Source organism: Achroia grisella, unplaced genomic scaffold (assembly GCF_030625045.1).
Source record: "Achroia grisella isolate CSIRO2021 unplaced genomic scaffold, CSIRO_AGI_Agris_v1 utg1245, whole genome shotgun sequence".
In the NCBI taxonomy this organism is placed as follows: domain Eukaryota; kingdom Metazoa; phylum Arthropoda; class Insecta; order Lepidoptera; family Pyralidae; genus Achroia; species Achroia grisella.
Genome location: NW_026712606.1, coordinates 1,328,610 through 1,356,383, shown reverse-complemented (window position 1 = coordinate 1,356,383; position 27,774 = coordinate 1,328,610). Strand labels below are relative to the sequence as shown.

Here is a 27,774-nt window from a genome sequence, read left to right as displayed (position 1 = left end):
ACATTCCATCTCTGTCATTAAGATTCAAATTTCTTAAATTTAAATTCTTGGTAAAATTACATAGCTTTTCCAATAATTCACTGTTACAAAAAATTACAGATTCTCAAACCATTGCTTCTTCTTCTAATTCCATAAAATTCCCATACATTCTCCTTGATTTCTCTGCAATGAAATCTATAATTGAGCAAAATAATATTCATGTGGCAAATAATAAGTGGGCATGTTATGAAGGGACATATGACAGTAAATTTTGCAATATGACAATAGAAACAGATAAGAACTTAAAATGTAAAGAAGAAGTTTATGAACATCTTTCTCAATGGCCTACATTTAACACAATATATACAGATGGTTCAAAAAATGACCAAGGTGTGTCATTAGGTTTTTACCATAGAGACATAAAAACTGGTTATGGATTTCGATTACCTACCATTACTAGTATATTCACTGCCGAAGCCTTGGCTATTTTGCAAGCTTTGCATTATATTAGCGAAGACATATGCGCTAAACCTCATAATCAGTGGCTTATCATTAGTGACAGCATGTCAGTCTTATCAGCGGTGCAAAATCATTCATTTAGTGCCAAAACAAGCTATATTATTTACCAAATTAAAGAACTATGGACTGTTTTGTTAAATAAAGGAAAAGAAATTATATTTACTTGGACACCGGCACACAAAGGTGTGACAGCGACAGGTAATGAAAAAGTAGATTACCTTGTCAAAACTGTCAACAGATTGGGTGGTGAGTCTAAAAAAATTTTCTTACCTTGGCAAGATTTAATTCTTGAAATTAGAAAAAACTTATTAAAAAATTGGGAAGAAGATTGGAAACGTACTACCAAAGATAAAGGTACTTGGTATGCAGGGATAAACAGTACTGTTGGCAAAAAACCCTGGTTTATTCAGGGAAAAATATTTTTAGAGAGAAGATTTTATACTCAAATTTGTCGACTGCGATTTGGACATTGTAAATTCAATGCACATTTACACCGAATGAAGATCATTAATTCTCCGATTTGCCTTTTATGCTCTAGTAACGAAAATCAAACATTAGAACATATATTTTTTGATTGCCCGGCCTTCAATTTAAACAGAATTTTGCTCATTGCTAAGCTTCAAGAACTATATAAGATTATTCCGCCATCGCTTCAAGAACTATTCAAATGCACTGCAACTTTTAAACCAATTTACGACTTCATCATAGCAACAATCGGAGAATTATAAACATTTCAATTATGGACACATACATGGACTTAACACAAACTTATAATTAATGAAAAGATTTGGCGATATCGCCTTGAAGAATTTTTGAATTTCATGGAAATACTACTGAAGATTAGGCTGTATGGTCTCGTACCTTTGCCTATCCACTTGTGGATAAAATATACCACTACTACTACTACTGTTCTTAATCTCAAAATTATATTGCTGATCTGTGCTCTGTGATGTCCGTCATCTGTCATAATTGTCATTGTTATATTTATAGTCTAAAAATGTTATTTTTTTAAACTTTTATTTAACAATTGAAACTTTGTTGTATCATAAAAGTATTTTATTATTAAATTCATGTCTGTTTAAATATTCGCCTATAAATGTGCAATAAATATAATATGATATATCAGGGAAAAGAAAAACTGAGTTTAATATATTTTTTACCGATTTACTGCACATTGAACAACATTTAGGTGTAATATAAAATAGTACGGAAATCAAGATCGTCAAACATTCTGAACATATAAAAAAGTAATTGGATCATATATAGGTAATTATTTTTCGTTTATATAATTAAATGTAACCATCTACTTAATTTAATATAAATTTATTTAAATTATTAGGCATTATATGATTCGGTATTTTATTAATTATAGCTGCTCTGATATTTTATCATTTACTGGCAGCCCGCCCCGGCTTCTCACTAGTACAATGTAGATACTAATGTGGGGTAGGTGTTTCTGTACCATAATATAGTACATATTACACATGAACCTTCTAAAATAACTATATCTGTTGCGAATAACTGTATTAAAATCTGTTGAGTAGTTTAAATGATCTAAGCAATCAGAGAGCGGAAACAACTTTGTTTTATATCTTTTTAAAGAAAGTACTGATATCTGTTCAAGGTATAAATTCTCAAATTGAAGTAACAAACAACTAATTTGTAAAATAAATTTTCTAAGTAAGAAGGAATCCCCATCTATGTTACATGAATATTTCTACATGAATACTACAAAACAATCTAGTATAAAAATACTGCATGCATTTTTAATAATTAGTTCAAATTGAAATTCTATTCAATTCAGTTCAATTTGAGTTTGAATTTGAAGTACTACAAATTGGCGGCTTCTATAACATAAACTATACATCTATTCATATAAATAAAATTCGTGTGTCTGATTGTAATATTGAAATAACTATTTTTCTAAGTACATGCATATGAATATAAATATAATGCATAAACTAAAAAACATTTTTTAAAATTTTTGTCAGTCTGTTTGTTCTGGCTAATTTCTGAAATGGTTCACCAATTTTGACAGGACTTTTATTGGCAGGTAGCTGATGTAATAAGGAGTAACTTAGGCTACTTTTATTATAGAAAAATAAAGTTAAATTCCATGCAGATGAAGTTGTGGGTACAGCTAGTATCTTCTAACTGTACCTGCAACTTTGTCTGCATGGAATAAATAACTTGCCCCAGTCTATGATGCCTAGTTCCATTATGGATGTTTAAGTAATTAAAGAAAAAAAATTAAATGAAGCATCATTATATAAATATTGAAAAATTTTAATATAAAGTGTAGACATATGTTACATATAAGATTATAGCATTACTATATATGGTAACATTTATTACTTCATGGATTGCTAATACATATTATGGAATACTATGATTAATACATATTACTATTATAATTAATTAAGTGCACATTATTAACTTTTATGTGTTTAAATCAAGTTTGGGTATAAAGAACCAATCTCATTGTAATATTTCAATATGTTTTGACCATTGTTTAAAACTAGAAATTAACTTAGACAAAAAATAAAAAGTTTCTATTTATGTATTAGAATTGAAAACTAATACTTTGTTTCATATTATTTCTTAATTGATTGATTAAAATACAGTAATTAATATTCAACTTAACATAGTATAATAAAATTTTAATAAAGTGAAAACTGAGAAATAAATATAGTTACTTTAGTAATGTATTTGCTTGTGGGTTAACATTTCACATTCATATATAGTTCATTCATTGTATGAAATTGCTATTCCTAATTGTGTTCAAAATTTCACTTATTTAAACATATATTATGGTAACTATACTATAGGTCAACATGTGGAATATAAAAAAAAATACTCTTGAAGGGGTTAAATTTTATTAACATGACAGTGGATGAAGTAAAAATGATTATTTAACCCCTTCAAATTATTTAGTATGAAATTGCCCCGATTTTTGGGCAATTTCTAACTATATAATTGAATTTTGGAATACAATTTGCTGGCAATAAATATAACAAATAAATGGATGAACTAATTTGGCAAGACAAATTTTACTTTTAAATTTCACTGTTATGTACCATTAATTATGAAAATTAAAAAGGTGGTTTAATGTTTTGATTTAATTTCTGAAGCAGATTTTTTAAATTTCGGTTTTATTGTCTTTGATTTCTTTTTTACTTTTTTTGTGGACTGGCTGGAGTCATCTGAGTCAGAGTGATCTGACATTATCGTAATATTACTTTTATTGCTTGATTTTTTTGTTTGTATAGCGGTTGTTACAAAGGCACCTTTTCTAAATCGGGTTTTTGCTTGTTTATTGTCACAGAGATTTGTTTTCTGTACTGATGTGTTTCGAGGTATGTCAGTAAAACTAGTGTTGCTAACATATGGTGAGCATTCCGATTTTGCATGTTTTAACCTGAAAGTAAAATATTTATTTTTATAGATTATATATTTGATAAATTAAAGAACATCCTTCTTCTTAATCACACTCCTATGTGTTCTCAATTTTAATTAAATTTAAGCCATAAAAGGGAGAGTATCTGTAGACATTTTTTGTCGAGTCAGTAAGTGCAATAGATGAAAGGTAATATATTAGTGTATACTATATATATTTATAATGTTGAAAATCAAAGCTTCTTTGCCTGTTTGCCTTTTCCAGTAGTAATAAATTAATTAATTTTATGTAGGTAATTCACTACTTTAATCTTGGATAAAGTTATATGCAGAGTTGTTAAAGTATACTTTTTGCTGAAGTATACTTACTTTCCTTTCTTTTTACAAGTCTTTGGTAATTTATTTAGAGGTTCTTGCATATCTTCCCCAAAGTTAGTTACTTTTACAGTATTTTTTTTGCTTTTAGTTTTTTTCTTTTTTTTCTCATCACTATTCTTTTTCCTTTCTCCTTCTAGTTCTTCTAATTTTTTTGAACATGACCTGTGTAATTAGAGAGTGGATATAAAATGTTACAAATGTATGTTTTTTAAATATAATTATATAATTCAACAAAGTCATCGTTTTTTACTCAACAGCGAAATAAGAGTGCAATATAAAGTACTAAATCCTAATTAGTAAAAAAGAATTATTAAATTTGTGTAACAATTTATTATCGCCGGTTATCGGTAAATGAAAATGACCAATGTGAATATGAAACTAAATGTATTATTATTTACCTTAACAATGCTTCACTATCTGTAAAGTATGAGTTCATAGCAAAACTGGAGATTCCCCAAGATAATGGCCCTTTGTCCTCGCCATGCACGCCAGTCCATACATTCCTTTTAAGTGTACTTAACTTTACTTGTAGTTCTGATGGTTGTGTTAGCGTATTCTTGTTTTTAATATCTGACAGGCATCTATAAAATAAAAATGAAACGAAACATTTAATAATAATTAACATTTCATGCCACAAAAACTGTACTTAACTATAGACTAAAATAGTACGGTATCAACGTCAAAGTCCCTTTCTATTACAAAATGATCTAAGTTGTTCAAGAATTGCCAAACATTTCGTAACATAGCATTACCTACATACCAAAATACAGACATACAAATAACAGAAAAATCTCTTTTGACCTTGAGAGCTACTAGGAGAAGCCTTGGTACTTCTTTACTTTAATTGTATGTAGGTATGTATATAGGTGTATTACTTTGAATAATATGCTGTGATAATACCAACTACCGTATCTTGATAAGGCTCTGGGTTCGACGTACTTTTTTTTATAACTTATTGACATGATATCCAATAATTAGGAACATGCATTTTGTTACTATTTAAGTATAATTTTACTTAGGAGGCGGTAGGCATCGAAACTGATGCCACGATGCTGGATTCAATTTAGACTTCTCGATTGATTCATTAAACATCGAAACACTGCGAGGTCTACCACATTTCTTGATTTTTTTCTCCCGATCAGAGTGGTATGGTGAGTCGCTTGTCTGTGACAAAATAGTAAATATGCATATTATTTATTATACGTATATTTTATAAAAAAAAAATGTAAATACAAAAGTAAAAAATGGTAAGAACTTTCTTCATTTATATTGCTTTATAAGGGCAAACTTCTTACAATTCTTTATACTTGGGTCGAATCCTATAAAAAACAATTGGATAGCAGTTTTACCGGTGCTGGTATTATTTTAAGTTCTGGTGGCATTTTTTTCTTTCTTCGCGGCTTTGATTTCGTAGAAGAATGTAGAAACTTATGAACTCGCCTAACTGGGCTCAGGCTATCTTCACATGATTCATCCGACGAAGCGTCTGTCATTGCGTCTGATGTAAGGTCTATTGTTGCCCTTGATACCTTAAAATGTATTTACAAAGTTATATGAATGGTATAATGAGTAAATGTTCAAACAAAAATAATTATTTGAATTTTTTAACAAAATAAAGATTTTGCTAAAGGAATTAGTAAAAAATTTTAAATGTTCCATTTCCATTTTTATCTTTCAATTAAAAATATACTGGTAGATTATAATAATAATAATAATCTCAGGACAATTCACACAGCGCCATCTAGACCCAAGTTAAGCTAGCTATAGGTACTAGATAACGAAACAAATACATAGATATTTTTTTTTCATAAATATACACATAATATACATAGAAAACACCCAGACCGATACAAACAATCATAATCATGAATACAAATGTTTGTGCCGTGCGAGGAATCGAACCCGCGACCATCGGACGTAAAGCGGTGTGCTAGACCGCTAGACCACCGAGGTCCTCAGATTAAAATAATTATTTTGTTATTAGTTTGACAAGATATAGATACCTGTAATGTTTCACGTTTAGTTTTCTTTTTTTCGATTCTTTTCATTTTTTCTAATTTAGGGCGTTGTTTTCTTGATTTCTTAAAAGAAAAATATATATAATTAGATAATTTACATAAAACATTAATTACTTTTAATGACGTAATAGTATTAAATAACCTACGTCGGTTGTGTTTTTGTCTATATCTGGAAACATTGGTGACGGAGGTGGTGCTGGTTGAGTAATAATTTCATTGCAAGTTCCCGCTTCAGAACTGCTACTGGATGTATCACCCTCGTCACTGAAATATAATATGATATAAAGATTTTTATTAATTTAAACTATTTACATATTAAATTACACACTTTCGCTAACCTTGAATAGTCGGAGAGATCTATGTTAGTAGGTTCATCGGCATTTGATCCCTCTTTTAAAAGGCGCGTCACAATTTTTGTTCTTAGTCTTTCTTTGCTAGGACCCTCGTCATAGAAATCTAATAACGTTTCACAAAATGTTCTTCCTAAACTTTCATAATCTTGGACTGAGAAATGTGTTGACATTCTACTTCCTAATTCAGATCCTCCAAAAGAGGCTTCCATTGTGTAACTGTTTGCCACCCCCAACATCCAGACTACTACTCGACCGGTACCTTCTTTACTGCGTTGTATTCGGAATTTACAATTTTCAAATGAAAACTGAAAGAAAATAGACGCAATTATTATATTTATTAAAAAAATGTAATTATTTGTTTTCTTATTAACATTAGTAGTACCTTGTCTGCTGCATTTTTATGTAACATTAACGGAAATACTTGTTCCTGCAATCTTTTATCAGAATTTCGACGGCTTTCACATCCGTAAATGAAAACATTGTGTTTTCGAGAGTGCGCATGTAAATCTATGTACATTGCTACGCCGCATTCTTCTTGTAACCTTAACATATATTTTTTTAATTAGTATTATTTTTATTTAGAATCATAATAATTTAGTCACATAAATATTGTTACGCAAACTTAAACATTGGCTTACCTTCTAATCATTACTTTAGTGTGCCATACAGAAGGGTAAGTTTCTCTTATGACAGTTCGATATTGTCTATTTAGGTCCTTTCCGGTCAATGAACACCGATTGTTACCAACAATTACCTATAAAAAGGCGGAAATGTTATTGACGTAAAATATACTTTATGTATAACATGAATAATATCTAGTTCACCACTTACACCGTCCGGATTTAACATAGGCACTAATTTAAATATAAATTTCTCTCGCAATTCGCGCGCTTGATTGGAATCCCCTGTTAAGTAATCCATGAATCCTTTCATCATCCAGGACGAAGGAGTTTCTCCTGGGTGTACTCTTGCTGTTATTATGACAGCTTTCTTTTTCTAAATAAATGATGAAAGACTGTTTAAAATCAATTAAATAAGTGAATTTATACTAGTTATTAAAATAAAGTAAATTATGGAGATTATATATTCACCTTCTGTTCCAATTCATTTGTGTTCGGAGGAGCAGTAATGGTTAAATAATAAACATTATTACCAGCTAGCGTTCTACATAAAAGTCTTAATTTTGAATAGGTTGATTTGATTGGGTGTGCTTGAAGTCGCGACAGATATTCTTGTAAATCTGAATATGTGTATGGATAACAATGAGCAATGTATACCGCATCATCCGTATGAGGAAATTCTATGTTAAAAGTCAACGTGTAGCTGGGAAATTGCTCTTCCTCTTCTGACCTGCAATAAATATTTGTTTTTTAGTTTCATCGCCCATATCTTTATGTACAATATGTTGATAGTACAATAGCGTATCTTACGTAGAGTCGTTTTTATAATATGCTATATTATCACCACATCGTCTCCAACCTATAGAATGTAATTGAGCGTCTTTTGTTGAGTATAATAAAGGTCGCATGCCTTCGTTATATAAACTTTCTGCTTTCGATAAATTCACTATGGAGAATCTGAAAGTATCGTATTATTATTATTATTATTGTTTATTATAAATATTGATTTCCCATTCACGTACGTACCGATACATCATTTGTTTTTTCGTATTCGTAACCCTGAAGTAAAACCATTGCATGTGTCTATTAGTATATAGATCTGTCCGAAGATGTAATTCGTAATATTCTGAGGTGATGCGTATTGCTTTTGCTAGATTTCCACTTTCAAATCGAGATTCAAATCTTAGTTCATCATCTCCACTAGCAGTTGCACATGCTGATAAATATAGCCGAGAACCACCAACAGTGGAACGACTGAACTAAAAATATCCTTAACGTTAATAATTAAAACAATGTTTTAAAATTATATAAACATATTTAGGTATTCCAATTTCCTCACATAATTGACCGCACTCATCGGGTAATATTGAAAGATAACCGTTCCAGCATCTTCCCCAACTGGTTGGGGTCTCAATTCCTTTCCAGTTGGTGTGTAGTAAGGCTCTGGTGTTGCTGGATTCCATGATGTATGTTGTATCCTTTCTTCAACCACCTTGTGCAAGTTTAATAGCGTTGATTAATACTACACGTAATCGATGCACCAACCAATTAGTGTTAAGCCTTATGCTCAACTGGGACTTAGTAAGTCCTAGTATAGCATAGAGGTTAATCATGATTCGTTAAAGTGAAAATATTTCTTTGTATAATTTTCAGATATGAAGAAAAAAGAAAAAGCTTTACTAGTTTTTATCCAACTTTGTTATGATATATTTTACTTTTGAAAACGCAACAGAGACTTAGTTACTTTGCGGAAGTCCATTTCATTACTCCATGGATTTATATTATTTCATACAATTCCGCTTCCATTAGCATGTGCGAGACTACAAACAATCAGTGTGTAAACCTGACCACAGCTACCGGAAGCGTTACGATCTTCCCCATTAGTGATCGAATTCTGTCATTATTGAATCTACACCCATATTGCGAAACGTGTTTTATAATAGTAATAATAACCTCAGGACAATTCATACAGCGCCATTTAGACTCATGTTAAGCTAGCTAAAGCTTGTGTTATGGGTACTATATAACTGATACAAATACATAGATTTTGTTTTCGTAAATACTTACATAATATATATAGAAAACACCCAGACTGACACAAACAATCATTCTCATGAATGCAAATGTTTGTGCCTTGCGAGGAATCGAACCCGCGACCATCGGACGTAAAGCGGTGTGCTAGATCGCTAGACCATCGAGGTCGTGCTAACAAGCTATTATTAGGCAATGTAGAGTTTGGAAGCCTAGTATTAACTGTTCTACGTTCTCGTAAATAAATACATTGAGTAAGTAGTTGTTGATTATACAGTTCGGTTTATTAGTACTAACTACTACACTTCTAGTACTACGTATATATTTATTACGTACTTGACATTCTGATGGCCATCGCGGTGCTTGTTGGGGACAATCAAGTTCCTTTGGAAGTGCAAATAAATCTCGTGGTTCTCTGAGTTTCGCAGTGGTTCGAAATGTTCTTATATCAGTGTTAATTTCTAGTTGATTAGTTTTAATGTTATTTTGAAGAAAATTTGATATAAATGTTCCTGTCGTAAAGAGAGATCCTTTGTAATCAAGCAAAAATATTACACTTAGCATGTTTATCTTTATACTATTGACCTAGTTTTGCAAATAGTATCTACGTTTATTTTCGGAAACCTTGATTTTAAATATTATTGAGAAGCACGCTACTTTTGTTGGTTATTATATAAACTGCAAATACATTGTTAAGATGGTTGTATAATTTTAACTGAACGTCATTGTTATGTATGAGTTAAGATTGTAACATATACTTAAAGTATTGGTTGTTTCCAGATTATTTAAAGTTTTTTTTATAAAAAAATTATGTAGTGTACCAATTTTTGTAATTTACCTCTGTTATATATGGGAAATAAAGAAGCTTGCAATGTTTTTACATGCTCTAAATTAGTTATCAATAAATTATCATGTAGCACAGGATCTATGGAGGGAAGCGTCAACGTTACTGTTGTATTGTCGATGAACTCTCTTTTCCTTTGTTCTTCCCTTTCAATCATCATAACGTTTTCTTGGACGCTTTCGAGTTGTTTCCACCATAACATCTTAGCATTGTTTTGTAAGTAACATTCGTATCTAATTTCCTGCATAATTTAGTCCGTTTGTGTTGTGCTATCTAGCGTTTCAGATGCCAACTTTAATGTTACCATGACTACAAATTTGTTTGGTTTGATACCGTAAAACAGGCGGGTCGGCCGGCGCCCCAAAATGAACTGACGAAAAGGCTACATTACATTCACGGTTATTGAAAGACGATTGTGTGATCTTTCTATCGAACTTTATCAGGTGATTGATGACGTCAGCGGGGTACTTGTACGGAATATGGAAATTTGTTAGTCGTAAAAGTAGACTGGAGAGTGATATTACTTCTATAATCAAATTCACGGTAGTCACGCGACGCAGTTTGTTTTCGCGAAATAAAACTTTTAGATCATAAACTTCATTATGAGATCTAATATGCATTTTTATATATAAAAAGTATGAAAATATTGTACTCCTATCATTAATTAATAATTACATACCTCTATGATGGTCATCCAATAGATTATTATGAACATTTTCCACAGAAATTTCGTCTGATGTATTATTTGACATGCCTTTAATTATTATATATCGAAATTTTACTTTATCATGTATTTGTTTTTGCAATCTTTGATATTATTAATAAATTTCATATAAAGGTTTTGTTATCTTTCGTGATACTGAAAGCTTATTTTGTGTAGTATCTGTTCTAGCTTTTCAGGTATGTCTAGGCCAGTCTGCTCGCCGACTGGCTTCAGTGCCAGGTGTATGTCGTCTGATTCATGAAAAATATCGTTATCATTGTATACTTATAAGTACTTTACCCATTTGTAATAATAATATATATGAAAAGTAGAAAAGGTAGATTTTACTCACAATTTGTATGATTTTATTAATTTACAACGAACATTCCAATGGTAATTTTAGTTGGTTTTGTAGATGTGTCTGTATATTCATTTTGTAATAGATATTTACATTTTACATATTCTAAAATAAGATTTTTTTTATTTTAAATCTAAATTTAACATTCACGGTTATCTTTGTGAAATCACGGTTTAGGTAACACTATAGTCCCGAGAAAGTCTGAAAGGTGACTGCACTCTCGCCTAGTATGGAGGAAACTTGTGGGGGAACTTGGGTGTAGAAACTTTAATACTGAATCCTTTTATGCTCGTAAAAGTTTCATCTTTTCGTAGAACTATAAAACAAGTAGATACGCCAATAAATCAACATCTTTTTAAAGCTAATAACAAATAACTACTCACACTAGTAAGTAATACTTACTCGTATATAGTATGTTGTTTTCCAATAAAGCATATGGTATAAACAAGCTTCAAATATATTTAAATAAATCACACAATTTAAATCCTTATCTCTCTACACGGTAAAAAGTTGCGTTATCCTAAGTACAACCAAGCCATACAAAACTAATACTTTACTAGATTGTCCAATTATTTTATATTGTTTTTCATCAATGGTCATACACTGCTGGCCATATGACGAATTTTGAACTCGCTGATTGAGTTATGTAGATTCTGTAAGTTTTAATACATTACGCGATACAAAGGAAATTAATTTATACTGGGACTCTGTTTTATTATTTGTCTATGGTATGGCCATTAATCATTCGGAAATTACACGTATACGGCTGCAATAAAGTGAATATTCAAATAATTTCTATGCAGGGACATTATTATTTGTATTTGTGTGATAATAGTTAATCACATCATTAATCGTTGTTAAAAACAATATATTATATTTTTCTAAAATCACTAATTATATTTCTACAAGAGCATTGTATTTTTTTAAATCTATTTCTTTTGAATGTGGTAAATAATTTATGTAAAGTACTGAATTTACGAACTGTGGCGCTACATCTTCTGTTTAAGTACAGTGAAGAACAAGTGTCATTATTCCTCAAAAGTCTAATACTCATGCAGAATTTTATCGTACTCGTACATATTACAAAATACGAGCTTAAGAATTTTGAGTCATGCTACTTCTTACTTTATATTCCTAGACATAAAGAATGAAAGGAAGTGGAATGAAACAACAGTGTAATACAGTTAATGTCCAATGAAAGGGTTGCTACGGTAACGGTGAAATCGATTCCGTTCACTAGTCACCAATATCTTGGAATTCGAAGTGAGTCGGGTATTCTTCATCGTCATAATTTGACTCATCATCTGACAAAGGTATTATGAATAATTCGTTAGATATCAACGCATAAAGTATACATTTTCGCAGTGCTTTTTATTTGTTCCAATATTTGTGTCATTCAACTGAGATACTTCCTTTACCATTACGTAAATGTCTACAATACATAGTTTTCAATACATGGTCACTATTTACTGTACTGAATGTTGCATAACTTAATTCTTTGTAGTTCGTATATATGAATTGTTTTAATCTATAGTAATTATTGATGTTCTTATTTTGCGTTCAGTATATCTTCACATTTGAATTATTACTATTTTACATAGACCTTCTGAGGGTTGATCCATTTTGATTACCTAAAACTTGGAATATCTAGTGTTAGATACAACCAGGAGTTTCATAAACGCGGGGTCCATCTCATCGCATATCTTATATAGAATTTTTAAGAACTATATGATTCGCGATCTTAATTAGAATAATATTTGTTAACTTTAGAATCTCATTTTTGAAGTAAAAAACAGATTCCTACCTATATTGACGTGTACAGTCTCCTGCTATTTTCCTTACTCTTTGACTTTTAATATGGATTTATCATTATTAAAATTATGTCCTATTTACCAATCGTTTTTGCTCACGTATCGTCATTGCAAAAAGGCCTGTCCCAATATATATGCGTGAACTACGTGGTGGGTAAGGATTGTGAGGTTATTGGCCGTGCCTTGGTACCTAATGGCGCGGATCGATTTCCACCAGACAGCTATTCTTATAGTGTATTGTCACTCATCAGTAGACTTTTATGTAACTGCGCGTAAACTATTGCTTAATTTATCTACTTTTTGTTAGCTTACCCGCCGCGGTTACGCGCGCGACTATTTTTCATTCAAAAGCTTTGAAGCTATGTTATTCCTAATTTTTGATATATGAAGTATATATCTTATAGTTTTATAGAATTAGGTGATAGAATCCACCCAATTCTATACAAATAACCAAGTTTCATAGACATGTTTATTTATTACTAACTATCCCTGCGTGAAACCGCAGTTCCGCGTTAAATTTCAATAAAAATATATATAGGCTATATATGTTATTCTGATGCCTATGCTATATTACTGTAAAGTTAAACCCGTTCCGTTGTTTTTGCGTGAAAAACTAACAAACATCCATACTCACAAACTTTCGCGTTTATAATTTTATTAAGATTTAACCCCATTTATGTAGTCGATATTATTCTAATTTGTGGTTTAACCCATACCAATATTCATTGTAATACATTGGAAATATTATGGAATAGTTACAAAAACTTATGTTGGTTGTATAATATATATGTTGTATATTAATACGTAACAAAATGTACGTTAAATATATGTTAACTGATCGATGCAGCAAGTAGGTATACCTTATAATGAAAATGAAAAATATATGTCTATGGCTAATTTGGTGAATTGTTGAAGCACAAGAATGCTACTGATATGGATATCAATAGACGTCGCAAATACATATGTACTATATGTATTATCAACGGTCAATGTTGACCTTTTAATGCTAACAGCGGGGTTATTAATGTACATTATTAACAATTCCCTTCTTCCCTAAAGTAGCGAAGTGTTATTTCAATAATGAATAAAGCTTAATAAATTTCTAGACACGTGGTATCCAGTTGACATTATTTGTAACCTACATATTTGTTGCAGCAAATTAGATCGCTCGACGTATAGCGATAACAAATCCATAATTAATCACTCGTAGATTAATGTCACTCCAATTACAGCCTGTTTCAGTGGAGAATGTCAACAGTTTTCAAGATAAATACCGCTTGTGTGTACAGGACGTGTTATTTTTAGGCGGTATGCTTTGTTGGGATAATATGGAAATACTGCCTGGCTGGATCATTTTCAAATAATTTTGTTATTAAAAATTAATGTTTTTTTTTGTGTATGTATACAACTGCCATATATGCAGTTTATTAGAACTCTTATAAACTGCGGCTTTATTTTCCCCGTGATTCCATATTCTCTCTTTTTTATTATAAAGTTATATACTTAACGTATTTTTTTTTTTCAGTAAAAAATATCTGTAATCATGGGACGAAAAGTCACAGTAGCAGTATGTACCTTAAATCAGTGGGCGTTGGACTTCGAGGGGAACCTGAGTAGAATCCTGCAATCTATACAAGAGGCTAAAGAAATGGGCGCCCTTTATCGTACAGGGCCGGAATTAGAGATATGGTTATTAATATTGTGTTTATATTTTTCTACTATACAATTGAATTTTCTGCGGATACAACTGTAATACTCTTTTAATAATTTCTCTATAAAAGCCAGAATTTTTTCTTTTAAACTAATTGGAATCTCGGCCTCATTAGGGTCTGTGGCCTATGTCTGATTCAATTTTCTACAAACCTGTTTACATAAGTACAAAATACTTTCATGACTTCTATCATTAATGGGATATTTCGTGTCATTCGGCATTAACAATGTAGATGCTGTGACATCGGCATATTTGATTGACAAATGGGGAGCCTACTACCGAGTCTCGGACTTTTTTATTTTGGCGTTCCATGGCCGAAGCGTCAGTGTGAAATAATAATTGACAAAGTATTCTGTGTCGAGCCAATTCGCGACCTTCCAGCGTAAGTCGGGGTGACCACTAGTCCACGACATTCTTTCTAGACATTGGATAAACATGATTATTCGTACTATCCTTTGTGATGATTATGATCCAGAATCCTTTCTGTTGCAGTGGTTACAGCTGTGAGGATCATTTCCACGAATCCGACACCTACCTTCACAGTTGGCAGGTGCTTGGAGAGCTGCTTAAATCTGCAACATGCAAAGATATGCTTATAGATGTGGGTATGCCAATCCAGCATAGGAATGTCACGTACAACTGCCGGGTTGCCTTTTTAAACAAGAAAATATTGCTTATCAGACCAAAGATGTTACTGTGTGAGGATGGAAATTATAGAGAAAGCAGGTGGTTTTCCTGTTGGACCAAAGTAAGTGCTCTTTAAACAATAAGAACTTTTAAATTTTAAACATTTTAATTTCATAACAATCTCTACAAGATTGTTATGAAATAATAAAATTGATTTTAGTACTTGTGTATTCTTTTGTTAGGAACGACAAGTAGAAGACTATTTTTTGCCAAGAATGATAACTGCTATCACAAATCAGACTACAGTGCCCATTGGTGACGCTGTTATTTCGACTAAAGATACTTGTATAGGCTTCGAAATATGCGAAGAACTATGGAATCCACAAAGGTGAAATATGTGCAATATTAAATACGATTTTGAACGAAAAATAATTCAGTTATACTATATACTTATAAATTATTTTAATTCTTGGTTATGAGTAATTAAAAAGATATATTTTGTTAAGATCGTTGTTATTTTCACAACCCAAATGTGTGTATATTATCATCATTGAAACTGTATGTTAATTCAGATATATAAATAAAAAAATGTTCAATTTGTAACCTCATCTGAATTGTTGATGGGAGGGAAAAAAATGCAACTTGTTTATATTTGAATTTATATTTTTAATTACGATATTATTCATTGAAATCAGAAAATGTAATAATTACTAAATAGTAGGTGAATCAAACGATATTCGTATTAACTTCTTAAATTTTGTACTTGTGTTTCAGCCGCCATATACCATTAAGTCTTGATGGCGTCGAAATTATATCTAACGGTTCTGGTAGTTATATGGAACTTCGCAAAGCCTACGTGACGGTGGATCTAGTGAAAAGTGCCACATTTAAAAGTGGGGGCGCATATTTGTTTAGCAATTTGAGAGGTTGTGACGGACAGAGAATATACTTCAATGGATGTTCGTGTGTAGCGGTTAATGGTGAAATTGTCAGCAGGGGACTACAGTTCGCATTGCACGATGTGGTGTGTAACATTTATATAATTGAATCTACATAATGTTATTTGTATTTATATCTTAATATCCATTATTATTTCAGTTAGCAGGACGGTTAACTGGTAGATAATGGCATCAGGCATTAAATAAAGGAGTTAATGTCTGATGGCAATGGAGTACACAATTTTGTGTGTAAAAGTATAAATGTATTTTTTATTGTAGACATTAGTGTCGAGTCACAGTTGTTACTGTAACTATCGACTTGTGGTAATCTCAACACACTTACATATATTTCTCTGAGAATATTCTCATATTAAACAAGAGTTTTTATTTAATTATAAAAAGAGGCTGAGTGTTGCATATATTAAAATAAAATAATGTATATTTTTAACATTCCTAAAACTGCGTATTGGTCTGTAAGACCGACGATTTACGTTTGGCTTATTATTTTTACTTACAATGTTATACTTTTACTTATTTGATTTGTTTAAATACATTTTAATCTTACATAAACATAATTTTATTAACTGAAATCTTGCTAAAATCGACATAGGAATCTCGGTGTCACAGATCCTGTGCGAGTATACAAGTGTTACATTATTTGAAGCGGCTATAGGATGGTTAAATAATGCTTCGGTTATTTACAGGAAGTTATAACAGCTATTATAGATTTAGAGGATATACGGTCATATCGGACTCAAATACGTTCTCGGTCACATTTAGCAGCGTCTAACACACCATTCCCTCGTATTACTGTCGACTTCTCCTTGTCTGATGATGATGATGTTCACCTGATCGCCAACCCGCCTATAGACTGGAAATATTTGACTCCCGAGGAAGAAATAGAGTTGGGTATGTATCTATTGTATTGTTGAATAATCACCGATTTACTTGCACACCACTGTTTAAACGATTGTATCGTGATTTCTCTTTCTTTTTAAATTATTGTTTGAAAAGCAGTTTCAATTACATTTTGTATGTTTATATATTTATTTTACTAGTTATCTATAGAGAGAATACATTTTAATCCCCTTTTTCCCCTTCAAGTTTCTTTAATATGTATTTATTATATATAATCAGAATAAAATGATATGACTCAGTAAACTCCTCCACCGTGGCCCAGAAGCCCCTTTTGATGAAAGTTTGAAATGAAATATGTGTATGGTCCAAAAGTTACTGTACAGGTACAATTTGTTTAAAATAGTATTTATATATAAATATACAAACAATAAAGAGGATAAATAAACTGGCTTCTAAGATAGGTTAATTAATAACCTGTGTTTAGTGTCTAACTCGGCATCCTTGGTAAAAATAAAACAGATATTTGTGTGTTAAAATAACAACTACGAAAGGTTTGAGAGCACTCAATTGAGTACCTAAAAATAGATAATAAGTTTGGGCCCACAGTTGTATTTAAAATACAGTAAAAAGTACTAGTACTCCAGTAGTACTTTTTACTGTATTTTAAATTTTATAAATCTAACCTCAAATTAATATTGTGGAATTACATATGCTTTAATCTGTATTAACGCATAATAATATTACAAATGCTAAAGTATGTCTGTCTGGATTTTATGATGAGTATATGGACTATATTTTGACTCAAAAAACCATGCGAAGTTGTAGGCAATTTTTTGATTACTTTTTTGCACTTTTATTGCGAAATCAGTTATCATAAAATTTAGGACAAACAAGGACTTCGCTACATTTTATGTAAATCAATGAATATATCCCAGTCATGCGAATAAAACCGCAAGCTGTTATCGATAGAATATAGTTCAATTTTTTTGCTAGTATGGTTGTGTTTATTAGGCCCGGCGTGTTGGCTATGGGACTACTTGAGAAGATCCGGCCAGGGCGGGTTCTTTTTGCCACTCAGTGGTGGCGTGGATTCTACGAGCACCGCTTGCATTGTGTTTTCTATGTGTACGCAAATATGTGAATCAATCCAAAAAGGAGGTAAATCTATACTAATCTATACATATAAATAAGATTGGAGAGTCTGTTTGTAATATTGAAATAACCGTTTTTTACTACATGCCTATGAATATAAATACGGTACATACACCAAAAAACTACTTTTTACAATTTTTATCTGTCTGTCTGTCGGTCTGTTTGTTCCGACTAATCTCTGAAATGACTTGATCCATATTGACGGGACTTTTTTTTGCAGGTAGCTGATATAATGAGTAACTTAGGCTACTTTTATTGTAAAAAAATAAAGTTAAATTCCACAAGGACGTAGTCGCGGGAACAGCTAGTGTTATATAAAGAGAGATGCCGAATTTTGGAAGAACTAACTAAACTCAGTTAGGTCTTCTAAAATTCGTCATCACAACTGTACCAGTTTGGGAAACTTTTATAAAGTTTGAACAGTAGCTTATTTCAGAGTAACATAGGCTGTGACTTGTTTTAATATATATAAAATGTTCAAAGTTTTACTTTGATTTATTATGTATTGCGTAGCTTTTGAATAAAAAAAGACATCTGGTATAAACGGTTTAGTTACATAATAATGTACTTGCAATATTGCTATCCTAGATGGAGTAGTCAGATGTTAACTGTCGACTTGTGTTGAACACAATCTTCACATTTTGCTGGCTATATTTTGATTCAAAATGACATTTTGCCATTTTTCGGGTTAATTAAGTTTGTTTACCAGAAATATAAATTGATACCAAAAGATAGTTATTATCGGCTAGATTCGAACTTCACAACCTCTTAACCTTACCATAGATCTAAGTCGACTTAGTAAAAAATACGGCACTTTGTTCTAATATATAAATCGTAACCAATTTCATTAAATTTGCAGAAAGCCAAGTTTTGTATGATGTACGCAAGATTCTTTGTCAATCTGACTACACGCCTTCGGATCCTATGGAGTTGTGCAATAGGCTCTTAGTGACTTGTTACATGGCTTCGGAAAATTCTAGCCAAGAGACTAAACAGAGGGCTTTGCAGGTATGAATAATACGAATATGCTGTTTATCTACTCCTTTACGGGAAAATCACCTTTATTTATGTATTTGTGCATTAAAGTTTTAATAAATAAATAAATAAATAAATATACACAAAGATTTATGTACTGTACATGTACAAAATCATCAATGTCTCTGAATGGTCCTTGTTTCACTATATGAAGTCGTAACAGCATCTTCTGTGGCTTTTACAAGTTTAGTATTTTGAGAAGATATAATATATGTAATAATATATATAAAATTCTCGTGACACAGTTTTCGTTCCCATACTCCTCCGAAACGGCTTGACCGATTCTCATGAAATTTTGTGAGCGTATTGAACATCTATTTTTCATCCCCCTAAATGTTAGGGGTAGGCACGCCAAAAATTTTTTTTTATTTTAAGGCTAAACAACGTTTGCTGGGACAGCTAGTAATATATATAAATAATTTTAGGCCAATTCACGCAGCGTCATCCAGTCCCAAGCTTGTGTTATGGGTACTAACGAACTGATAGAATATATTATTTCATTTCGCACATTGTGAAGTTATAAACTGCACTATTTGTTATTTTTTTTATCAAATTTCGAATGACTACTGCGTGGCGCCTGCCAGTAGGCAGCGCGCTGATGAAAAAAAGTAAAATGGCGGAAAAGCAAAAGTGTGCGTCACAGTTTTATAGTTGAGTTTATTTTAAATCAAGTGTGTTATACGTACGATATACGTGCGTTGCACACTGATATAAGTGATATAAGTGCGTTATGATGGTTATTTCCGCCTCGCGTGTTATAACCATCATAACGCACTTATATCGTGATATACTATTATAGGACTCTTAATACATGTGTAACAAAAATAAATTTCAGTTAGCAAGTGAAATCGGCAGTTATCACTTTCCGATCGCGATCGACGCTGCGGTGAGCTCTGTGATTGGCATCTTCACAGCTGCTACTGGGCTCGTACCTAAGTTCAGAACCAAAGGCGGATGTGCTAGACAAAATTTGGCCTTACAAAATATACAAGTAAGCTAGATAATTGATTTAAGTTTTTCGTGGTTGTTATTGCACTCACTATATGTATATATTATTTGACTGCGTCTATTGAAGAAGTAATCATTTTAAGAACTCGTTTAGTGCGTCTTTTAGAAATCATTAAAAATAATCAAAATTACTGTTTACTATCCAATAACATATGTCCCATATCTGCAGGCCCGTCTAAGAATGGTGTTATCATACTTATTCGCTCAACTAATGCTTTGGGCACGAGGCCGGCCCGGAGGTCTTTTAGTATTGGGCTCATCCAACGTGGATGAAGCACTTAGAGGCTACATGACTAAATACGATTGCTCTAGTGCAGATGTGAATCCCATTGGTGGGATATCAAAGACTGATCTTAAGGCTTTCTTGCAGTATGCTAAGAATCGGTAAGTACTTTTAATAGTAGCTGATACTACGAATAATTCGGTATGTTAGATATCTCTGAAGAGTTATTTAGTTTTAGTTAACATATATACTTAATAAATATCTCAATACTGGTGAATCGCGTAAAATCAATTTTCAGGTATTAGTTTCATTCATCAGGTTTCAGTAATCTTCCTAATGTATATATAATATATAGAATTATAATCACTATAACAATAAAAAGTCACATTTTATATAACTGCTAGTGCTAGGCTTCGCGGGTTCTTATAAAATTGAGATTTTTGTATATAGTAACGTAATATATGATTTATGTATCTTTAAACGATATTCGTAAGTCTATCGCTTTCTCTATAGTATTTGTACGTGATGTAAAAACTATTCAGGTTCTTCTTACCGTCGCTGTCGGAAATCTTACAAGCACCACCCACCGCCGAACTAGAGCCGTTAACAGACGGCCAGATTGTACAAACAGACGAACAAGATATGGGCATGACTTACGCTGAACTGTCAGAGTTTGGTCGGCTAAGGAAGTCTCAGCACTGTGGGCCTTTTAGCATGTTCCAAAAGTTGGTGCACAGATGGAGTGATAAATGTACTCCGCAAGAGGTATTTGTTATCATTGTATATATCGTCTTTAATTTTTTACGTTATGCTAAATTTAAAAATTAAGATTTTTAGTTTTAAATATAAGTACGAAACGTACAAAATGGGAAGATTTCAAAAAGATTTGTGACATCTTTCTATGTATAACGGGTGTGACTCTTTAAATATTTTGTTTATAAGATCCTTAATTTCCATGTTTTCCTCGACGTTTTTAATTCTAAATCAGTATTCAAATATTGTGGCTATGCCATATTAAAAATGTTGATCACGTTGTTTGTTAACAATATCTTCATTTATTCTATTACAGTAGACCAGTATTACAGTAATATATTATTTCATAGATAAACAAATGAACATAGACTTTTAAGTTGAGTCCGAGCGCAATATTTTTCAAGACAACCCTAATACACGCACGACACACAAGCTAATATTTATAGTTATTATTCATAAAGATGTGTCATAATAAATGTAAATAACTACATTGATATTATTACAGGTGGCCGAGAAAGTGAAGCATTTCTTCCGTTGTTACGCGATAAATCGGCACAAGATGACAGTACTGACGCCCTCGTACCACGCAGAAACGTACAGTCCGGATGACAATCGCTATGACCATCGGCCGTTCCTATATCGTGTACATTGGAACTGGCAGTTTAAAGCCATCGATGATGCTGTAAGTATAATACGCTCAAAGATATCTGATTATGTAGTAATCGCTGCTCACCTTTCCTATATACTTATAATCCATGTAAAGCGAAATCTTCCCTTTATTCGAACGACGATTCTATATTAAGACAGCTTGGAATGGTAAGCAAGTTTACGGCCTGTCTGGTGAACGGTACCACCGCCGACTATTGATATGAATAACAACATGGATATGACAAGACAAACATACCAAACAACAGAAAATAATCAATGTTTCAAATCTCATAATTTAATTAACAACTACGTAACATAGCGTAACAAGATAATATTACATTCATAACTACAAGTGTTTACGATTTTTCTTTATATTATTCTACTTATATGTGATATTGTAGTGATTTCCATTAAAGGTGCATCATTGGTTGTAGGTTGCGCTAATGTCCAAAGACAAGAGAGTTCTAACACGCGACGGCGACAGAAATCAAGGGAACCAAGATATCGGTAAACTAAATGGCACTAGTGCTACTGTATCAAGTGCACATTATAATATGCGAGGTGATAGAAAAGCTGTGCTTATTTAATGTTGCATTATTTTCCTACTTGGATTTGTGTTGTATTACAATCAAGAAACCATTAATTTATTGGGTTTCCATTGGGCTTGTGACATGTTTTCTAGTGTTAACACTGTTATAGACTTATTTCAGCTCTTCCGTCTTCTTTTGATATTAAAATAATATAATGAAATGATATGTTCACATTAATATAGTTTTATTTAATTATACATGCCGCTGTTTTCGGACACTAGGATACACCAGACAATAAACGCACTTATAAAGTAATTATTAGAAAAACATATTTTACTGTTACTTTAACTTATCACTAATTCAAATTCAAATTCAAAATAAAGGTCTATTACAGACTCTTATGATATGTCAAATCTATTGTCAGTTTGGAATAATTTCGAGATGAGAAGAACTGACAAGAAACTCAGCTCGTATTCTTTTCATCATTATTTTCTAGCTATCGATTATCATACACAAAGAATGTAGGTAAATCGATGATTCTCCATTTTTGTCTTGAGTAACTCATGTATTAGTAACTTATAGTCTGCAAAGTATAGTACAACAAACAATTTGACGGAAGAGTTGTTTCACCTTTTTTGTTTTATTCACGGTATATCCATTTGTTGTGTTATTAAAAATTTACGTTTGAAATGGTGGTGTATCGGTATGGGCCTACATCGTGTGTCTGTAGTAGTTTGTCTGCTAAAATCTCTTTAAATAAATTGTGTCCATGATTTTTATCCTCCAATTTTGTAATAAACTCAACACAAATTTTACAGCCGAATAAAAAAAATATTTTCATTGGTTATGAAATATTGGAGTATAAAAATAAACAACAATCCTGAAATCACATAATTACACTCCCGATGCTTTTTATTATTTTTATTTTTAACCTTTGGCAATTTAGTCATGATTTAATAAATTAGCATTATCATCATTCTTAATTTTTGAGAACTTTCTATTATTTTTATGATTATGCCTAGGTTGTACATTTAATAACTCAAAGTAACAATTGTCATAGCTAAAATACTAGCATAAAATTTGAACATTCAGTATTTGTTTTTTATTAATAATTAGTAATAATTGAAATTTAAATAAATTCATCTAAAAATTTCATTCACAAGTTGTTATTTAATTCATGTATCATTGTAACGAAGACATAATATTGCTTGACGGCTTTATTCTCAACTAATTTGTAATGTAACATTTCGTACGTTCTTGTTACATTGACTCTTTAAATTATATTTTAGCATTAGCTAGTATGTGCTATGTTTCTATTTCTTACTATTATCCTTTATTAATTTTACCACTGTTTTGAAAGCGAAGAAAAGTTTATAATTGGTATCTATTATTTGACCCGTATGTATATAAGCGCAAGTTATCTTCCATCACGTAAGTGAGCATATATAGGTAAATAAACAAAATTTATGTATTTGTTCATAAATTTGTTCTTTATTGCAGTTTTAAATATTGGATGTATGGTTAGTAAAGGAGGAATTATCTCTAAAAGAGATCTCTTTCAGTCAATCTTATAACAGCGTGAGACAGGAAGTGGTGTGTAGGTCACAGAAGTGCAAATAATAATTATATGAAATCTAAATAGGTAATAAAACAAAATAGAGTATATTATTACATATACAATATACATAGGTACATGTTCTTTTATGTATGTTATAAATACATGTTCTTTTTATAAAATCGAATAATTAGCATATAAGTGGCAAAGAAAACATTGTGTTTGTTGTTATTTGAGCGTCCCATTATTCTTCATATAAAATAATTTTAGATGGTAACCTGTAGCACTCAGATCTACATCATCGGTGCCATGTAATGCTATAGATTTAATCTGAAATTTCAAATAGCATGGGAAATATATAAAGAAAAAAAATTATTACTTATAGCCGAAATATAGGGCACGATACGTTAAACGTCAATACACCCGTGAAAAGAAATTGGACTTAATGACGCTCGGTCCATAAAAGAATTATTAAATATAGTTGTAAGTATATCTGTACAAGGAATAGTTTATTTGGCCAAATCATAACGATATTTCTTTCGTGCGATACGTAGAAATGCAATTAATAGCGATAAATTGATACACTACATATACTGTCTTTATTAAGTTATAATGCCATTAGTCACTTTGTTATTGTAATAATTCAATGCTTATTTATATTGTATTTATTTAACAAATAAATACTTCAGAAATGCTAACAGTGTACTAAGTGTATAATAATTTTACTGCTTGTATAATGTCAGGTCTATAGATAATTTCCACATGGGGACATTAATGATTATTTATTAAAGATACGTACAGTGTACTTAGTAGGCTAGTTGAATTCGGTATAAAAAAATCTGAATCCAAATAAGATTTGAATAAGGTCAAAAGGAATAAAAATACTTTGTTTAACTGTAAAATTTCCGTGTATTTTCTACCATATTTGATTCAATAAAAACATGTTTTTTTTCTGTCTTTGTACCATATTTAATACAAACTTTGTAATTTATTTTATATTTAAAATACTATAACAGGTTACAGGAATGCCTGCTATTAGAAAATGCTCAATGTATGTATTATGCTCAAATATGTGTATAATTGTATGTACACTACATGTAACGTAAAGAATACTCATATTATTTTAAATTTATATTATTAATAACCTTACACATACATAGTAATTTTTATATTAATTTTCAAAGGAAACCTACCCTTTTAGAAATAAGATCTGCAGCGATACAAAAGCTCCTACAAGTTCTTCTTATTCCTTATTTTAGAATGTAGATAGAACATTTATTTATTTACATCATATAAGATACTCTTAGATTAATAACATAGCACAACAACAACTTTACTCATAAGTCAGCAAGTTGACAGAATGTGTCAGATGAAATGATGAGACAAAACAAGAATACTTTTGGGTTCAAATCGTGATCTGTAATATGAGCATATATGAGAATATATTATATAAGAAATTATTGCCATTTTTTATAATTAAATGTCACTATTTAATTATTTATTTTATTAAAAATGTTATTATGACAATATTTCGTTGCTATATTATTACAGTAATATAAAACAAATTCTCCCATAAACCAATTTTCAATGTATTTGCTCTAAGGAAGAGACCAATCACTTGTAACTAAATTGAACGTTGGAAATTTTTGTGAATAGAGTGGTTTATTTTGCGCTTAATATACCAGTATTTTTAAATAGTTTGATTCTATTCTATGTAAAATTGTGATACAATCTATGCATATGTGAGTACGTTTCAACATTTCTTTTAACATAATGTACCTTTAATAAATAAGTAGAAAATATGAGAGGCTAGAGTAACCCAGGACAGTTCAAACAGTGCCATCCATACCAAACTCAGCAGAGATTGTACGATTGGACTAATAACTGACAGAAACTAACTAAACAGCCGATAAAAATAAATAACTGTATCAATCATACTCAAAAATACAACTGTTTGTATTAAGTGAGGGATTGAACCCGCAATCATTGCATGTGAGTCGGTGTGCTATATAACTTGACTACCGACGTCGGCACAAGGTGTGTGATTAACGCCGTGGTTAGTCAGTGTATGACTGTTTTTACATATACGCACTTTTATAGGTATTTTTAAGAAGACATTTCAAATCAAAGAGTTTCTGCTTAGGTAACAACATTATAAATGCAATATTTAGAGAGAGATATTTTCAGAGATATGACGTTTGTATGTAAATAAGATAAGAAGAATTCTATTTACAGCTCTAAAAATATAGGTCGTGCCTGCACACCAATTTTATTTATATTTCATTAAGGGACAGGCCCTTAATGAAATATAAATATCGAACTTAGCCCTTTTGAACGTTAGGGGTGTAAGGTGTACAAGATGATCTCATAAGAAAATGGAAATGCATATTATTAATTGTATGTAATTTAATTTAATATATAATTAAATTAAATTCCATTAATTTTTTTATTATTGAATTTAATATATAAGCATTTACCGTTAGGGTCTTTATTTATATTACATTTCAACTCAAATTTTGAGTCGATTGCAGTTTTATTATAATATTTACCTAAGGATCATCTTGGACGTCTGGGTCATGATGATCCCCATGGTATTGACAAGATTATTATTTTGGTTTCTTGTTTTTTTTTTCTATAATTTCTCTAACAGTATATTTTTTGTAGATATTTTTATTAATTTCTAGTAAGAGTCTACAACAAAAGTTTTCTAAGATGAAATATAATCTTCCCTTACATCAATCGCCTTTTTCTTTTTCACGCAACAACGTATATGGAAGTCATATCGTTATTTCGGATTGATTGATACAAGCATGTGCGAAGGTATATATGTTTTAAAAAACATTTTTCTAGATTTCGTTAATAGCATCACGCAATTCAAATGCATCATCTTATCTACATAAAGAGATCAATTAGTACACCTTTCCCCTATATATAATAAAATACTTTGTATCTGATCTTTAATACTGTCCATGCGAACTTTCTAAAAAAAACTATATGAAAATTGCTGTAACTAGTAGATACATTACCTACACATTAATAAACTTCCATGACATATATATATTATGTAAAGATGATAATTATTTCAGAACATTTCTTTCGTTTTAATACTTAAATTTACTCAGTAGCTAACGACGACTTTAATACAGGTGTTAATTATTTATACATTATGTGTAATGAAAAGTGAATCTATGTGACTGTTTATATCAAGATTTAAAAATTATAAGCATAAATTATTATGTTGGACAGACATAATACGTTTTATGAGTTGAAATTGCATTTAAATGTAATCTAATTATATTTTAGTATTTTTTTGTAATTCTAATTATATTGATAACTTTTCAGGTCCTAGTAATGCAAATGAGTGCAAACCAGAGGAGTAAAAGAAGACACCTTTCACAATGTAAACGAACAGTGTACTTACCTACTTTATATAAATTATCTATTAAATGAAACAAATAGTGTTTTGCTACAGATTTTTATTGCAATACGTGATTTTTGGCTCAAAGATAGAATAATTTATAACCGTTATAATTTCAAGTTAAATGTTCCAGGCAAGTATATTTATTTTACTATTAATCTCCAATTGATTATTTTGGGATGTTATTGTTTTTTATTGCAGAATGTAATTAAGTTATTTTCGGTGAGTTATATAATCATCGTCATTCCGGGGTATTTAGAATAAACCTGCAACAATATTAAAATGATAAAATTCCAAAGTGTTTGCAA

The 27,774-nt window shown here is 31.0% G+C and overlaps 2 protein-coding genes across 4 annotated transcripts; one reads left to right on the top strand and one right to left on the bottom strand.

The window, feature by feature from the left end:
• Positions 1 to 1,687: 1,687 nt before the first annotated feature.
• LOC131854859 (glutamine-dependent NAD(+) synthetase) lies at positions 1,688 to 27,774 on the top strand. 3 transcript variants are annotated; one of them, XM_059206039.1, is made up of 14 exons: positions 1,688 to 1,764; positions 14,536 to 14,699; positions 15,214 to 15,469; positions 15,591 to 15,736; positions 16,123 to 16,372; positions 16,991 to 17,195; positions 18,156 to 18,302; positions 19,156 to 19,304; positions 20,167 to 20,322; positions 20,509 to 20,723; positions 21,105 to 21,327; positions 21,821 to 21,997; positions 22,398 to 22,470; positions 27,391 to 27,774. In XM_059206039.1, the coding sequence occupies exons 2-14, from the start codon at positions 14,554 to 14,556 to the stop codon at positions 27,426 to 27,428; spliced, it is 2,181 nt and encodes a 726-aa protein (XP_059062022.1). In that variant the 5' UTR covers positions 1,688 to 1,764; positions 14,536 to 14,553; the 3' UTR covers positions 27,429 to 27,774. The 3 variants fall into 3 exon arrangements, with proteins under 3 accessions (XP_059062022.1, XP_059062020.1, XP_059062021.1); XM_059206037.1 differs by lacking the exon at positions 27,391 to 27,774 and having other exon boundaries at positions 22,398 to 23,362; XM_059206038.1 differs by lacking the exons at positions 1,688 to 1,764; positions 27,391 to 27,774 and adding an exon at positions 12,450 to 12,512 and having other exon boundaries at positions 22,398 to 23,362.
• Positions 3,583 to 10,340, bottom strand: LOC131854857 (cytosolic carboxypeptidase 2). Its single transcript, XM_059206034.1, is given in 17 exon segments — positions 3,583 to 3,916; positions 4,264 to 4,438; positions 4,657 to 4,853; positions 5,288 to 5,436; positions 5,622 to 5,801; positions 6,276 to 6,353; positions 6,437 to 6,554; positions 6,629 to 6,948; positions 7,026 to 7,185; positions 7,282 to 7,397; positions 7,475 to 7,639; positions 7,735 to 7,993; positions 8,074 to 8,220; positions 8,290 to 8,522; positions 8,603 to 8,755; positions 9,631 to 9,806; positions 10,133 to 10,340. Coding segments are annotated over 17 exon segments (3,147 nt in total). The 3' UTR covers positions 3,583 to 3,603.

What these genes read in the sequence shown, in the direction of transcription:
- LOC131854859 (XM_059206037.1), top strand. Translation starts at nt 14,554, where the DNA reads ATGGGACGAAAAGTCACAGTAGCAGTATGTACCTTAAATCAGTGGGCG. An exon ending in GAACTATGGAATCCACAAAG is followed by an intron (nt 15,737 to 16,122) that starts GTGAAATATGTG and finishes CTTGTGTTTCAG; the next exon opens with CCGCCATATACCATTAAGTC. An exon ending in AGTTCGCATTGCACGATGTG is followed by an intron (nt 16,373 to 16,990) that starts GTGTGTAACATT and finishes GGTTATTTACAG; the next exon opens with GAAGTTATAACAGCTATTAT.